Consider the following 14,359-nt stretch of genomic DNA (forward strand, 5'->3'; position numbering starts at 1 on the left):
TTTATACTGAATGACAGCTGGGAACTTGTTCCGCAGAACCCATTAGCACCCACGCATTAGTTCTCTCAGGAACTGGTGCGCCTCTGCGCAACAGCCACGACTCTCCAGCAGTACAATCATTCGGAATAAGAGTCCTCACTTGCATCGGCCCCTCACCTTCGAGGCTTCAAAAGTCTTGTTATGCGTTGCATTCGAATGAAAACAGCTATTATTTTTAATAGTGAATTCTGAAGTCGAATACGATTTGGACAGCAAGCACCACTCAATTAGACTATATGTTTTTAATTAATTTTGCTTGCCAGCACGTTGAAGATCGCCAGACAAGCTACGCAAATTACATTGATAAAGTCTTCCCCGTCTCCCCGATTCGGTTTGAGTACATAAGCAATATTTTTTCCTTAACATTGTTGTTCATATTAACATCCAGTAATTGCCTTGATTCCTTTCCTCGGAAAGTCGACTGGTTCACCTGGGGCTGGTGCAGCTTTTAAAAGAAACACGCTTATTCCAGTCAGGGGCTTTCACTTTTTCAATCAGTGCATTTTGAATATCTGATAATTTTTCTCTTACATATATGTTGTGAATATATATGTCTATGTATTCTTAGGTTTACCTAGAAGCACATTAGTCATCTGCATCTTCTTGTGCCACGCAGTCAACCTGCTTTATTTCACTATAAAATTGTTGTCTTTGATCATTGTCCCTGATCAATATTCCACCAACAAGAACAGCACATGAAATGACATGGTATCAATAAAAACTTTTTACGTAGCTTCATGTCGCAGATAAGCAGCTTTGTGGCAAAAATGACGTGTTACATTTAGAAAACTGTGTTAAAAACAGCACTTCAACTGGCTAAACCTACAATTGGTACCGGCCGATAAGAATCGTGGGCACACCAGGGCAAGTAAAACCCTCAAAAATTTTACTGCACAGACTTTCTGCGAGAAAAACTGGGTTTCTGCCAGCGTCCGCGCAACAAACGCGCACTCGCTAGCAGACGACGCACTAGACGACAGCAAAATTGAAGACATCACGTTGTATAACCCATGCCTCAAACATGTATATGTAGCAAAAAGGTGTCAATATAAATTTGCAGTTGAAATAAAGCACCATTATAAGAGCGTATGCACGCAATCGGTCTCATGCCCGCAGTGAAATTACGTTGAATATGCCGTGAAGCATGTCAACGCCCCAATCCAGTTCGCTCGCAGTGCCCTCGCACTATTTTTCCACACGCAGCGCCTCAGCGGGAGAACGCCGTTCAGCCCACTCGACCACTGTCTAGTACACTCTAGTGTGCAGGGTGTGATAGGATCTTATCGCACTTGGACTTTATATGGAACATGACGTGGCTCCATTTTGGCGATCACTCTTGTTATGCAGCTCACGATTTGAGAGGTGCGTTTGCAAGTCACCCCTTATAATTAAATCATTTGACCATCTGCGTCCGTGGAAGTTTTCATTTATTGTCTTGGGATTGCTTTGTGGCGGCAGTGAAATTTCATTATAGTGAAATCGCATACGAACACACTTATATTAAGGTTATATTGAGGTTCTAAATAGATGGTGTTCTATGGACAAGAGGTTATAAAAACTTAGATACTTCATTATAGTGGCAATTCAGTGGTACTTTTGCTAAAAGTAATCCATGATTCAGTAAGAATTTGCAACTCTGGAAAGGCTGTTTATTAGGGGGTGGGCGAATATTAATTTTTGTGAATATGAATTGAATACACATAGTAACTATAGAAGATTGAACAGTCACATCCAGATGCATATATTTACAGCAGGAATATTTGCTTTGGCATCATTTATTTGTTACCATGCCTGTACTCACTAGTGCAAAAAAGGCCATCAGCTATCAGGGACAAAGGATCAGTTTTATAACAAGATTACTAATTGACATTAAAAAGCCACATGAATAGCCTCTCGGTATATGTAGAGCTTAGCTGCAAAGAAGTTTTCCAAGAATGAATGGCTGCTATATAACTAGCTTTCTAAAAACGTTAAATAAATGGTTGCTAAATAAAGATCAGAAGTTGCCGGAAAAAAAAAAAAAAGCTGCGGAAGGTCCTGTGTAAACTGTGTAAACATGTAAACTGGCCCGTTGCAATACGTAAAAGATAAAACTGCCACATGACTGGACTTTCAAAAGCACTAAGTGACTATAAGCAGCAATCATGGTTGTCATGTAGGCTTCTACCGAAAAGCCGAAAACGAAGCTTGCATTACTCATTTTGAATCAGCATTGACTCAAAGCTTTTGTTGGCTGTTTTTTCACTTCTGATAACCTTCAATCCACTTTTAGTAGACAGAGAACCACAGCAAGACTTTAACAGTAGATTGTTGCAAAATATTTGGTTAGCTTCAACTATTTGAAAATGCCAAATAGTTATTTTTCAGATACAAATATGAATAGCTTTTGTATAATATTCAACTGGTATTCGAAACTTCGGATATCCACCCACCTTTACTGTTTATTTATTAGCATATGCAATACCAGAAAAGAAATGCTTGAAATGCTCCTGACTGTGTGAAACAAAGTTATCCATGCCATTCTGTAGACCAGGAAAAAAGCCTTGTTAACCAAAGGTTACATAAAATGTGGTAACGTTGTCCCTGACCCCTCTTTCTATTAGAGTAAAAGCAAGGTTGATAGTACCTTTTCATTGCGCCGGCGTCCAACAATGCGGTCAAGGCCATTGAAAGCTCCGGAGGCCACAAAAAGCACATTCGTTGTATCAACAGTAAGGGCGTCGCCCCGAAGCTTGCGAGAGCTGCGTTCAGGCACGCTGACCAAGGTACCTTCAAGCATCTTCAGCATGCCTTGCTGCACCCCTTCTCCACCCACGTCTCTCAGCTGATGGATGCCTGGCACAGCTCCAATCTTGTCGACTTCATCCAGGAACACTATTCCTGTGCAGGCCAGGGAATGCCACTATTTTGCATCCTCTGATGAACTAATGTAACAGAAGCAATTAATATGTCAACCACCATTTCTTAGAGCCACACAGTTTCTTACTGTAACCTATAGGGATAACACATTGCAGTTCTGTTGTCCGCTTACAAATGCACAGAAGTAAGGGGTTTGGAATGGCATATTTCTCATGAGCCAAGACACCTTGAAAACTTGTCTGGCAACCAATGTTCCTTCCTTCACAATGATTTAGCCTTTACTAAAACAGCATATAAAATCCTGTTCTTTCACTGTTGTATAACACTGCATAACAAGCACATATGCGTGGGCTTGTGTGCACTTAACATGAGCAGCAATGACAGGCCCCCAATGTATAGAAATGAGGAGGGAAATCGTATGTCTCACATTTTTTTCATTTACTCGTAGTACTTCTACACGTGACTAAAGATTAAACACACTTCACTATATTGAGGTTCAACATACGTGGTGTTCTAAGGACCATAAGCTATATAAAGTTAAATACTTTGCTATGCCGAGAATTTCATTATATTGAATTTTGTTATATACAGTATCAAAGTTTAACTGTATATGCAAAGTTTTACCATTTGACAACATACTGCGGCATTAGTTTTGGATAAAATGGTCTTCAGATATAATGGAACTGTTTCACTGTATTATTACGGTCCGTTCTAATGAGCATTGACTGTATAAGGAAAAAAAGAAATTCCTTTTTTGCAAGCGAGGAACCAACTTTTCTTATATTTATAAACATCTTCATTCATTCATTCATTTATTATACTCTCAAGGCCTGTGAAGGCTTTACAGAGGGTAGTGGGTTACAGGTAAATTCAAACAGTAAGTCTTATAAGAGAAAAAAAAAATACAACTAAAAATACAATTTGGCAAATAATTCAGTAGGAATACAATGAACAATTACAAAAGCTATTACAAAAAAGGACAAGATATACAAGTACATTAAACAGCATTCTAGCAAGTAATGTTGGTTAAGGCATCACAAAAGAAATTATTGCAGATGGATACAATGTTTGCGGGAAGGTGGTTCCACTCTAGTGATGTCCGAGGTACGAATGACTGGGAAAATGTATTTGTGCTGCAAGAATGGACGTGAACCTTGTAAGAATGATCAATGCGACGAGTTACGTAGTGTGAATGGATAGATCACGCAGTGTTGTATGGTGAAAAATTTTGTGAAATAATGATAAACGGGAAACTTTACATCGAGCTGCAAGTGATGGAAGAGAAAGGCTAGTTTTCATGGCTGTTACACTGGCAGTTCTGTTATAATTGCTTGCTATAATTGCTATTATTATTAGCTTTAATTGCTATAATTGCTATTATAATTGCTATAACTGCTTGCTATGTCAAGGTTTTATGCAAATCTCACAACTATTCAAACTATTCACTTCGAATTCATTTGACACTAATTAATATTCCCTTTGACATTGCTTCAAATGAAAAAAAAAATAGTATTCACACAAGCCTAGCACATCGTAATACTGAGAGCAATTTGTGCTTTGACAACACGAAAATGACATCAGTGGCGATATTCAGGCTGAGTATCAATTACTGCGCAGATTGCATTGGCATTGTTCACAGCAAACTTGCCTTGCTGCGCTCTGTCCACATTGAAGTTTGCATCCTGAAGCAACTTGGCAATGACTGACTCGATGTCTTCCCCAACGTAACCAGCCTGTGTCAACGTCGTGCAGTCACAAATGGCAAATGGCACATCTAGGCACCTCGCTATTGTTTGGGCTAATAGTGTCTTCCCTGTAGGGTACAGAAACACAGTTAGATGAGAAATGACTTTTTAAAATTCTTCAAGTGCAACAAGAACACTGAGTACACTCAAGCCTGGCTTCAGACTGTTGCAGAAAAGTCAAATCAGCATGTGTTTTAACACAGATGCTCAGGCAGGCAAGAAGCATGACCTCCAAAATGTACGAGAACATTAAACAGAGCAATAAATGATGCACCACATCAGAAAGCAGAGTCTCAATGAATAACTTCATATTTACTGAAACCAGCAGCAGGAGTCAAGCTAAATTTTGTTTGCATTAGGAATAAAGAAATGATAAGACACAAGTGTTTAACTCATCGGCGTTGTCGCATGCCATCTCACTTTGGGACGATGTTCCTGATGATATCATCGCCATTACAGATTGCGTAGCATTCCATGGCTGTCTGCGTGAACATTTCATACCTAAATAGCGTTCCATCTGTACAATACTTGTCGAAAACCTGATTCACTTGTTTCTGACGTGTTCTGTCGCACTTTTCTTTTTCCTTGTTAAATTTAATTTTATGTTAAGCATTGTATAACTTGCTTTAATCTGTCCACCTGTATTCTCGGTTGACCATGTTCTTACTTATTTTTTGCGTGTACATTGCTTATACATTGCTGAATAATGGACATGTCCTCTGCTACAGAGGTCTCCTAGATAAGAAGCAATACGGGGTACGATTCCTAATCCATAACGACATAGCAGGCAACATTGACAAATTCCACAGCATTAACCCTATGATTTTTTTTTTTGTTATATGCAATCACCCAGGGTCGATTTTTTTTACTGCAGATTCCAATTCTTCTGAGGAACCTATTTTGAAAAAAATTTACCATAATTTTTCTACGGTGACTGTAAAGTGAGAAAAAAATATTTTGCGTTGGTATATATGTACTGTTTATTCATGAATAACAACAATAAAAAAGGAAATAAACTTATAAGAATTAAAATTTTCATGTGTTGTTAGAAGGCTTAAAAATGACTTAGAAACATAAGGCTTAGAAAATGTGCACATGAGAATATTTTGCAAGTGTCAAATGTTCCTGCTCTTACACTAATATTTACATCCATAGCGTAATCAAATTACGTAGGTGAGCGCACTCAAGAAAACTGTGGTTGTGTGCCCGTCAAAAAAGCAAAACATGTGGCAAACTTCTGCTGATCTTCATCTTATCGACAACCAGAGGCAATTAGTTTTCACGAGTCTCCAAAAAAAGAAAACAAAAGGAACGCATGCACGGCGGCATCCTTCCTATACTCACCTCTGTGAGCACTAAACAAGCGAGAAACAGGTAGTCACTTTTTGAGCGATTAGTAACGAGACGGCCATCAGTTTTTGGAGTGCAAGAAGCCGAAACCGCCGCCTGCCCACGCGCGCACCAATGCGTGAGCGGTAGTATATAAACGGGCCAGAGCAAACTAGCTCTAAAACAAACCATGCAATGAAAACCGAGAAAGGGCGTCACGAGAAAAAAATTCCCTGTATTCCTACATAATGGCAGCACATGCCAGAAAAGAAAAAGTTAGGATTTTGCCACACGTTTAAAACATGCAGACGGTGCCGTAAATATATGGCATCGACCATTCTGGACTTTTTCGCGGCGCCGTATATTTATGTCATTGACCCTCAAAGGGTTAATGAGAGGGTAGCTGTAGTCGTAATGAAACTTAATAAGAGGTATAGATTAAAGGTAGTACAAGCCTACGCTCAAACATCCAGTCACGATGATGAGGAAGTAGATCAGATTTATGAAGTTGTTGAATTTGCGATGACAAAAGTACAAACTCAGTATACTGTAATAATGGGCAACTTCAATGCAAAAGTGGGGAAAAAGCAGGCTGGTGAACACGCAATTGGCAACTACGGCGTTGATACTAGGAACGCTAGAGGAGAGATTCTGGTAGAATTTGCAGAAAGGAATAAGCTTCGAATAATGAACACCTTTTTTAGGAAGCGTAGCAACAGAAAGTGGACCTGGAAAAGCCCTAATGGTGAAACAAGAAATGAAACTGACTTCATACTTTCTGCTGATCCCAGCATAGTGCAAGATGTAGAAGTGATAGGTAGGGTAAAGTGCATTGATCATAAGTTAGTGAGTGCTAGGATTCACCTCAATTTGAAGAGAGAAAGAGCAAAATTTGTCAAGAAGAAACAGGTCAACTTAGAGGCAGTAGGGGTAAAAGCAGACAAATTCAGGCTGGTACTTGCAAACAAATATGCTGAATTAGAACGGAGAGATGATGATGACATAGAGCTAATGAATGAAACCGTAACTAGGCTGACTTCAGAGGCAGCAACTGAAGTGGGAGGCAAGGCACGAAGGCAACCAGTAGGCAAGCTCTCCCAAGTAACAAAGGACCTAATAAAGAAACGACAAAGAATGAAAGTGTCCAACTCAAGAGATGAACTGATCAACAAGGCGAAAATAAGTGATATTCGAAACTATAACGTGGGAAAGACTGAAGAAGCCGTAAAAAATGGACGCAGGCTGAAATCAGTGAGAAAGAAACTTGGCATAGGAAAAGCCAAGATGTATTCACTGAAAGATAAGCAGGGTACTATCATCGGCAATCTCGAAGATATAGTAAAAGAAGCGGAAGAATTCTATACTCACCTGTACAATACCCAGACGAATCAGGCTACCTCCACTAGAAACAGTAATGAACAGGATACAGAAACTCCTCCCATAACAAGTGATGAGGTCAGAAGGGCCTTGCAAGACATGAAACAAGGAAGAGCGGCAGGAGAAGATGGAACAACAGTCGATTTAATCAAAGATGGAGACATAATGCTTGGGAAACTGGCGGCTCTTTATACGAAGTGCCTATAGACTGCAACGGTCCCAGAAAACTGCAGGAATGCAAACATTATACTAATCCACAAAAAGGGAGACGTTAAAGAATTGAAAAATTATAGGCCCATTAGCTTACTCCCATTATTATATAAAATATTTACCAAAATAATCTCCAATAGAATAAGGGCAACACTGGACTTTAGTCAACCAAGGGAACAGGCTGGCTTCAGGAAGGGATACTCTGCAATGGATCACATCTATGTCATTAATCAGGTTATCGCGAAATCCGCAGAGTACAATAAGCCTCTCTATATGGCTTTCATAGATTACAAGAAGGCATTTGATTCAGTAGAGGTACCAACAGTCATAGCGGCATTACGTAATCAAGGAGTACAGAACGCTTACGTAAATGCCGTGGAAAATATCTGCAGAGGTTCTACAGCTACCTTAATTCTACATAAGTAAAGCAGGAAGATATCTATAAAGAAAGGGGTAAGGCAGGGAGACACAATCTCTCCAATGCTATTCACTGCGTGCTTAAAAGAAGTATTCAAGCTATTAAACTGGAAAGGCTTATAGGAGTAAATATAGACGGCGAAAATCTCAGCAACCTTTGGCTTGCCAATGACATTGTTCTATTCAGCAACAATGCAGACGAGCTACAACAAATGATTGAGGACCTTAACAGAGAGAGTGTAAGAGTGGGATTGAAGATTAATATGCAGAAGACAATGATGAATAGCCGGGCAAAAGCACAAAAGTTTAGGATCGCCAGTCAGCCTCTAGAGTCTGTGAAGGAGTATGTTTACCTAGGTCAATTAATGAGAGGGAACCCTGATCATGAGAAGGAAATTCATAGAAGAATAAAAATGGGTTGGATCGCACACGGCAGACATTGTCAGCTCCTGACTGGAAGCTTACCATTATCATTGAAAAGGAAGGTGTACAATCAGTGCATTTTACCAGTGCTGACATATGGGGCAGAGACTTGAAGACTGATAAAGAAGCTTGAGAACAAGTTAAGGACAGCACAAAGAATGATGGAATGAAGATTGCTAGGCATTATGAGACAGAAAGAGAGCGGTTTGAATCGGAGAGCAAACGGGTATAACCGATATTCTAATTGACATCAAGAGAAAGAAAATAGAGCTGGGCAGGTCATGCAATGCGCCGGTTAGATAACCATTGGACCATTAGGGTGACAGAATGTGTACCAAGAGAAGAAAAACGCAGTCGAGGACGGTAGAAGACTAGGAGGAGCGATAAAATTAATAAATTCGCAGGCATTAGTTGGAACCGATTGGTGCAGGACAGGGGTAATTGGAGATCGCAGGGAGAGGCCTTCGTCCTGCAGTGGACATAAAACAGGCTGCTGCTGCTGATTATATATATATAGATGGATTTGTCACCACATGTTATAATTAACCACGTAAAGCGTCCATTATGCTGTGCTCTGATGAGGAGCCTGTAAGGTACTGTGAATAAATAAATAAATAAATCTCTGTGTGTACAGTCTAATGCCGCAATACATTTTCACCTTTCCCTTTTGAATGCAAATGAAAGATATGAGGCAATGCGTTTGTATGGTGAACCTGACTTTGCTCAGATATGAAGGAAGCAAGATTATGGCATACATGCACATAAAAAAGAACACGGGGCATTAAGCATTGCTGATTGATGAGCACAATTATGACACTCAGTATGCATGCAATGAACGTATGTTTTCTATCATTTTCATATGTAATGTGGCCTGCCTCCCGATATATCATTCAAATCCTAAGGCGATGGCATTTGGCAAGAGCCAGTTTCCTACATCTACTGCTAGCTCTAGTCAGCTCTCAAATTTCAATTAATTTTCAATTTACAAAAGGTTCGTTGTCAGAAACTTAAAATTTGCTATTCCAGAGCACCAATCTACCAATTTAGCTTAACTTAACGTCCGCATAATGTACCTCTGACGTTCATCAGGAAGCCCTTCCACAGCAGCAGCAAGTTTATTTCCCGATCCCTCATCTGTGCGATATAGTCAGCCACAGCTAGAGTAGTGGCTAACTGCTCTAGCAGCGGCACACGCAGGGCAAGTGTTGCAAGCACAGCATCAAATATCAATAAACTTCAGGGTGCCTTTAAAAAGCAAAACACTTTTCTTCTATAACAGTAATCCACTTACTGCCTGCCATGAATTCAAAAGAAATCGCACTCACCTGACCCCGTAGGCCCTAGGAGTAAGATATTGCTTTTCTCAAGCCTTATCTCGGCATCGGAAGCATCTAGGACATCTGTCCCACGTGTGCCGTGGCCATCAGCGTCGGTGCCATGAGCTGTGGGTGACGGCGGCTGACCCTGGATGCCCAGTCCCAGAGCACTTCCGTGAGTGATGCCCGAAATGTGCAGCAGGTCTGCTGGCAACAAGCAGTACACAGACAAGAAAACTGGCATTCAGTAGCACCACAGAATTCAGTCATGACAATGCTGGTTAAAACAGCATACAAGAGGAGATTCAAAAGTTCAATTAATTTTGAAGGAGGAATTTCTGTACAATGTTCCAGTGGTGTAGCCAGAAATTTATTTCGTGGGGGGAGATTCCCCGCCGACAACTACCAATCCTCCCATTCCTTCATTTCTCTCTCTTCATATGTATATGGAGGTTGTACACTCCACAAAGACAAACTCCTAGCACTGCCTGGACAAGAATGCTTTAACGACGAGGATGCATGTTTTTGTGTTGCCGAAACAACACTTCGCTTAACGTTTGACAAAATTTTTTCATTGCTAAGGTGTGAGCCACTTCACCTCAAATTATTCTATCATCCTTATGCTATGTTTAAAAATGAGAATATTAAAAAAAAGAAATTTCATTTACCAACTGATGCACTTATATGATGTAAGGTCGATGACTTAGCTTTTACATGACTTGGAAAACCGAACAGTGCTAAAAACGAGGCCAAACAATACCAACGCGGTGCACTATCGTGTGTCTTCTTGTTTACAGGCCAGACTTGTTGCAGCCTAGCTAACAGTGAAAATAACCGTTGTTTCCCAGCCTGATCTTCTAGTGAGTGGTATGGCCACGTACGGAAGATGGCAAGCACTATTTTGCAAGTCACCTATCACTCAATCGTGCTTTTAGCGTTGCGGGCATGCTATATTATTCTAGATTTAAAAATACAAGAATGAAGCTTTATGCTAGAACTTCAATAGTATCATATGATGCAAGTTTCACTTGCTTTTGGTAATCTGCTGTCTGACTTGCCTGAAGAGATCTTTGGGAGTAACTTGGGATCATAGTATTATAGTCAACTTGGGATCATAGTATTATAGTCATCACACGATGCATACTGCTATTTCATCACACTCGAGCATTGATGAGGTAGACAGTCCGAAGCAGGGCTGCTTCCTGTTTAGAAGCCTTTGTGAAAATTACGGCATCCATAGTTCGTAGTAAAATAAGGGCCAGCTGGTAGCTCCGAGAAATTTGAAAGCGTTGTGTCTTGTGGCACCAGTCTATTCTAAAAACTGCCGAGATGTTTAGTTAGGATGGGCTCTCTGCGGCAAGTAGCACGTGCTATGACGGGGCAAGTGAGCCTCAGCTAGGCGAACGGCCACGGCCGTCTGACGTTGAGCGATCAGGCAGTGACGAGATGCTCTCCCTATGGGCATAATTATCCATCAACTTTGTTCTTGATAGCTTTTATGCACGTCCCTCCCCCCTCCTCGTATCCATCACCCATGTGAGTCGCCTGCCTCACATGGGTGATGCCTTATTGCCTCACATGTGCCATATGAGGCAATAAGTATGCTCAACCTTCTCAGAGGTTATGAAGTATGGTGCACAACAACGTCTCAAGCAAACACCTCCCCGTGTGTGTTCTGTGTGCTATGCAGAAAAACAGCAGTGGTGCACACAAGGTAACGTTCAACATCAACTCACCAGTCTGATGTTGGACTGAACATGGAAGAAATTAAGCATTTGCCATCAGCAACATCGCTAATTATCGTCAATCAAAGCAAACAGCACGGAAAGCTTTCCTTACATCGATTCCCACTTTGAGTGGGATCTGCACTTTCTTTTTTTTTTTTCGATAACATCTGGATAACATCTTGTTAGTAAACAAGTCGCAAGAAGGTCGGGTCATAATAGCATGGTTATGAGCGCCAGAGCTTGCGGTGCAGATCACACCAGAGCAATGCCTCGATGTGGCTCACACCGTTTAAGATTTGCATGTGTTGTGTCGTGCGGTGCCTAAATCTTGGACGCCATAGCTAACTGCACTTAGCGCCCGTAGCTGGCGTCCACAATTTAACAATAAAAATGTTAAAAGATACGGATATTGGTCCTGAGCCAAAAAAAGAAAGAAAAGAAAAGTCAGTTTCACCACAAAGGTGGAGCATTGATGGCGATAGCAAAGAGACTACACGAAGTAAAGTTCATAGTTTTATTGGTGTCAAGTGAACTCAGGCAAACATTAACAGATTTTGCTCGATGACCACGAACTCGCAGTCACAATGTGAACAAGCACTTTGTACTGAGTCTGTCGGAAACTTGAGATTACGCGACAGCTGGCTCTAGATGCGCGGGAACAACAAAATGTATGTGAAGCCCACCATCCATTCCGGCTTGCCACAGAGAGATTAATGGCACAAGGCCCGTACACGGGTGCGAGCAAGGAGGAGAAAGCAGGAGTGTTCCTGCCCACTATCTCCCCCAATGTGTGCTTGATCACGTTACCATGCGTTCACTCACTCCCCGTCCCTCTTGTGCAGAAGGAATCGTTATACACATATACGCTCCAAGAATTATGCCTTAAGGGCAAGTCTTTATCGCAAAAAAAAAAGAAGGAATCGTTAGCTATCGTGTTTCTCCAAGTTGTTTACCAACATGACTAATGGAACAGCGGTGTTTCCTGCTCTAACTTTTCGTGCAGAAAAGCGCTTGAAATAACTTTTGCCTCGGCCAACATAGTTTTTTGCTATATTTACAAGCCATACAGGCTACAAGAACATCTAATGGATACATTGTTGTGCCAAAAAGGAAAATAAAGACTTGGGAGGGAGAGTATAAAACGACAGATCGAGCGCTGAACTTCGCCTGATTTTATTCTTACAGCAGGGCAGTGCCCTGCTGCTACAGTGCTACAAATGCTACAATGCATTCATTAGATCCCAACCAACTCGCCCAGCAACAAGTTCTACTCAACTCCAAGTACATGATTGAAATGGACGAAAACTTTGTCAAATTGAAACTGTGCCGCGAAATTACTTTGTTAAATCGCAAGATAAATACACAGCTTTCAATGCAACTAACATAGGGAAATGAAAATAGTTCATTACATTGTGAATTTCGTTATATCGAGGTTGGTTATATAGAGGTTTCACTGTACTAACATATGGGGCAGAAACTTGGAGGTCAACAAAGAAGTTTGAGAAGTTCAGAACTGCACAACAAGCAATGGAATGAAAAACGTTATGCTTAGCGTTAAAGAGACAGGAAGACAGTGGTATGGATTCTATAGAAAGTGAACTGGAATGACTGATATTCTAGTTAACATTAGGAAAAAGAAAGGGAATGTGCAGGCCATGTAATGTGTAAGACAGATCAGCAGCCAGGGATGGCAGATAGCTAGGTGGTGTGATGAAATTAGGAAGTTTGCAGACATGAGATGGGTTGAACTGGTAGAAGACAAGGATATTTGGAGACCGCTGCAAGAGGCCTTCATCCTACAGCGGACATAAATAGGCTGATGATGATGCAGCACTCTCTGTGCGTAATTTGCCCCCCTTCTTGATACATATCTGTTGATATGGCACACCCATATGTTCAGCAGGTCATAAAAGTTCTTTTATCAATTTACAGAACTGTTAACAGCTCACTGCATTAGTAAACTTATCTTTGTCCTTGTAAGGCATCCAGCTCAGTGGCACCATAGACGGCCACAAATAAGCTGGCACAAGATCTGAAGATGTGGCTCAGAGCAGACTGCCTATAGTCGCACACACACCACATTGGTTGAAGTTGTCTGCTCACTTCTGTATTTGCCATATGTACAGAAAAACTGTCCGCAATTTATTTCAGCGAGGTATCACAATGCAGCACTCACCCCTTGTTGTGAATGCAGCATGACTCTGGCCATCCACGACACTGCCAGTCTCTGCCTTCGGGGCACTATTGGATGCAGGGAGGTTGTTGTAGATGCGCTTGTAGTGGTTGTAAACAGCCACGGACAGTACCTTCTTGGCATAATTTTGTCCCACTACATGATGGTTGAGATACTCGTAGATCTTAAAGTGGAAGAAAAAAAATGAGTAGTCTAGATTTTATGCAACAGGTGCAGATATGATAGCTAGCAGAAGTCTAGCAGAAGTCCTTTTTTTCTACATCTCTAGTGATGCACGGTAAGAATAAGCATGCATAACACAAGCACTACTGAGCATTTTAAAACGAGTCCATAGTACTGAGGTGAAAGTACTCCCAAAATGAGCATTGGAGAACACAACCATTGTAGTCAAGCCATGGAATGTGACATCACAAAGATGTGGCAGTAGCGCTCTCAGTTTCAGTGCAGGCAAAAGAGATGGCCACAAAGCTTAGTGACTCGTGCACACAGGATTATAGCCATAATAAGCACAATCAAGGCCTATTCTGCTGTGTTCCCTTGAGACAGGATCAGGACTTGGGAGAAATATTTCAAGATTTTTCTGGCAAATTTACAATCAACAACAAGCACAGAATCCATGTGTTAATGGGCCCTTTTTGCCTACACCCCAGCTGTACTTGACGAGATGCCTTTATGCATTGTGCAATACAGGGCTCCCTTTATTAACAGGCATGCACATTCCCA

At 41.1% G+C, this 14,359-nt stretch overlaps 1 protein-coding gene across 2 annotated transcripts in view; it reads right to left on the bottom strand.

Annotated features, from left to right (window-relative positions):
- The window catches only part of ClpX (Caseinolytic protease chaperone subunit), a 36,173-nt gene that overhangs the window by 10,824 nt on the left and 10,990 nt on the right, over nucleotides 1-14,359 (bottom strand). Inside the window, exons 5-8 of one of the 2 annotated variants that reach the window (XM_050190159.3) lie at nucleotides 13,619-13,799; nucleotides 9,725-9,919; nucleotides 4,547-4,711; nucleotides 2,666-2,919 (exon numbers count right to left, since the gene is read on the bottom strand). In XM_050190159.3, the coding sequence (XP_050046116.1) occupies nucleotides 2,666-2,919; nucleotides 4,547-4,711; nucleotides 9,725-9,919; nucleotides 13,619-13,799 (795 nt within the window). Of the gene's footprint in view, nucleotides 1-2,665; nucleotides 2,920-4,546; nucleotides 4,712-9,724; nucleotides 9,923-13,618; nucleotides 13,800-14,359 lie in introns of both variants that reach the window. The other variant, XM_055077554.2, reaches the window with a different exon arrangement.

This window comes from Dermacentor andersoni, chromosome 2 (assembly GCF_023375885.2).
Source record: "Dermacentor andersoni chromosome 2, qqDerAnde1_hic_scaffold, whole genome shotgun sequence".
Taxonomy (NCBI): Eukaryota; Metazoa; Arthropoda; class Arachnida; order Ixodida; family Ixodidae; genus Dermacentor; species Dermacentor andersoni.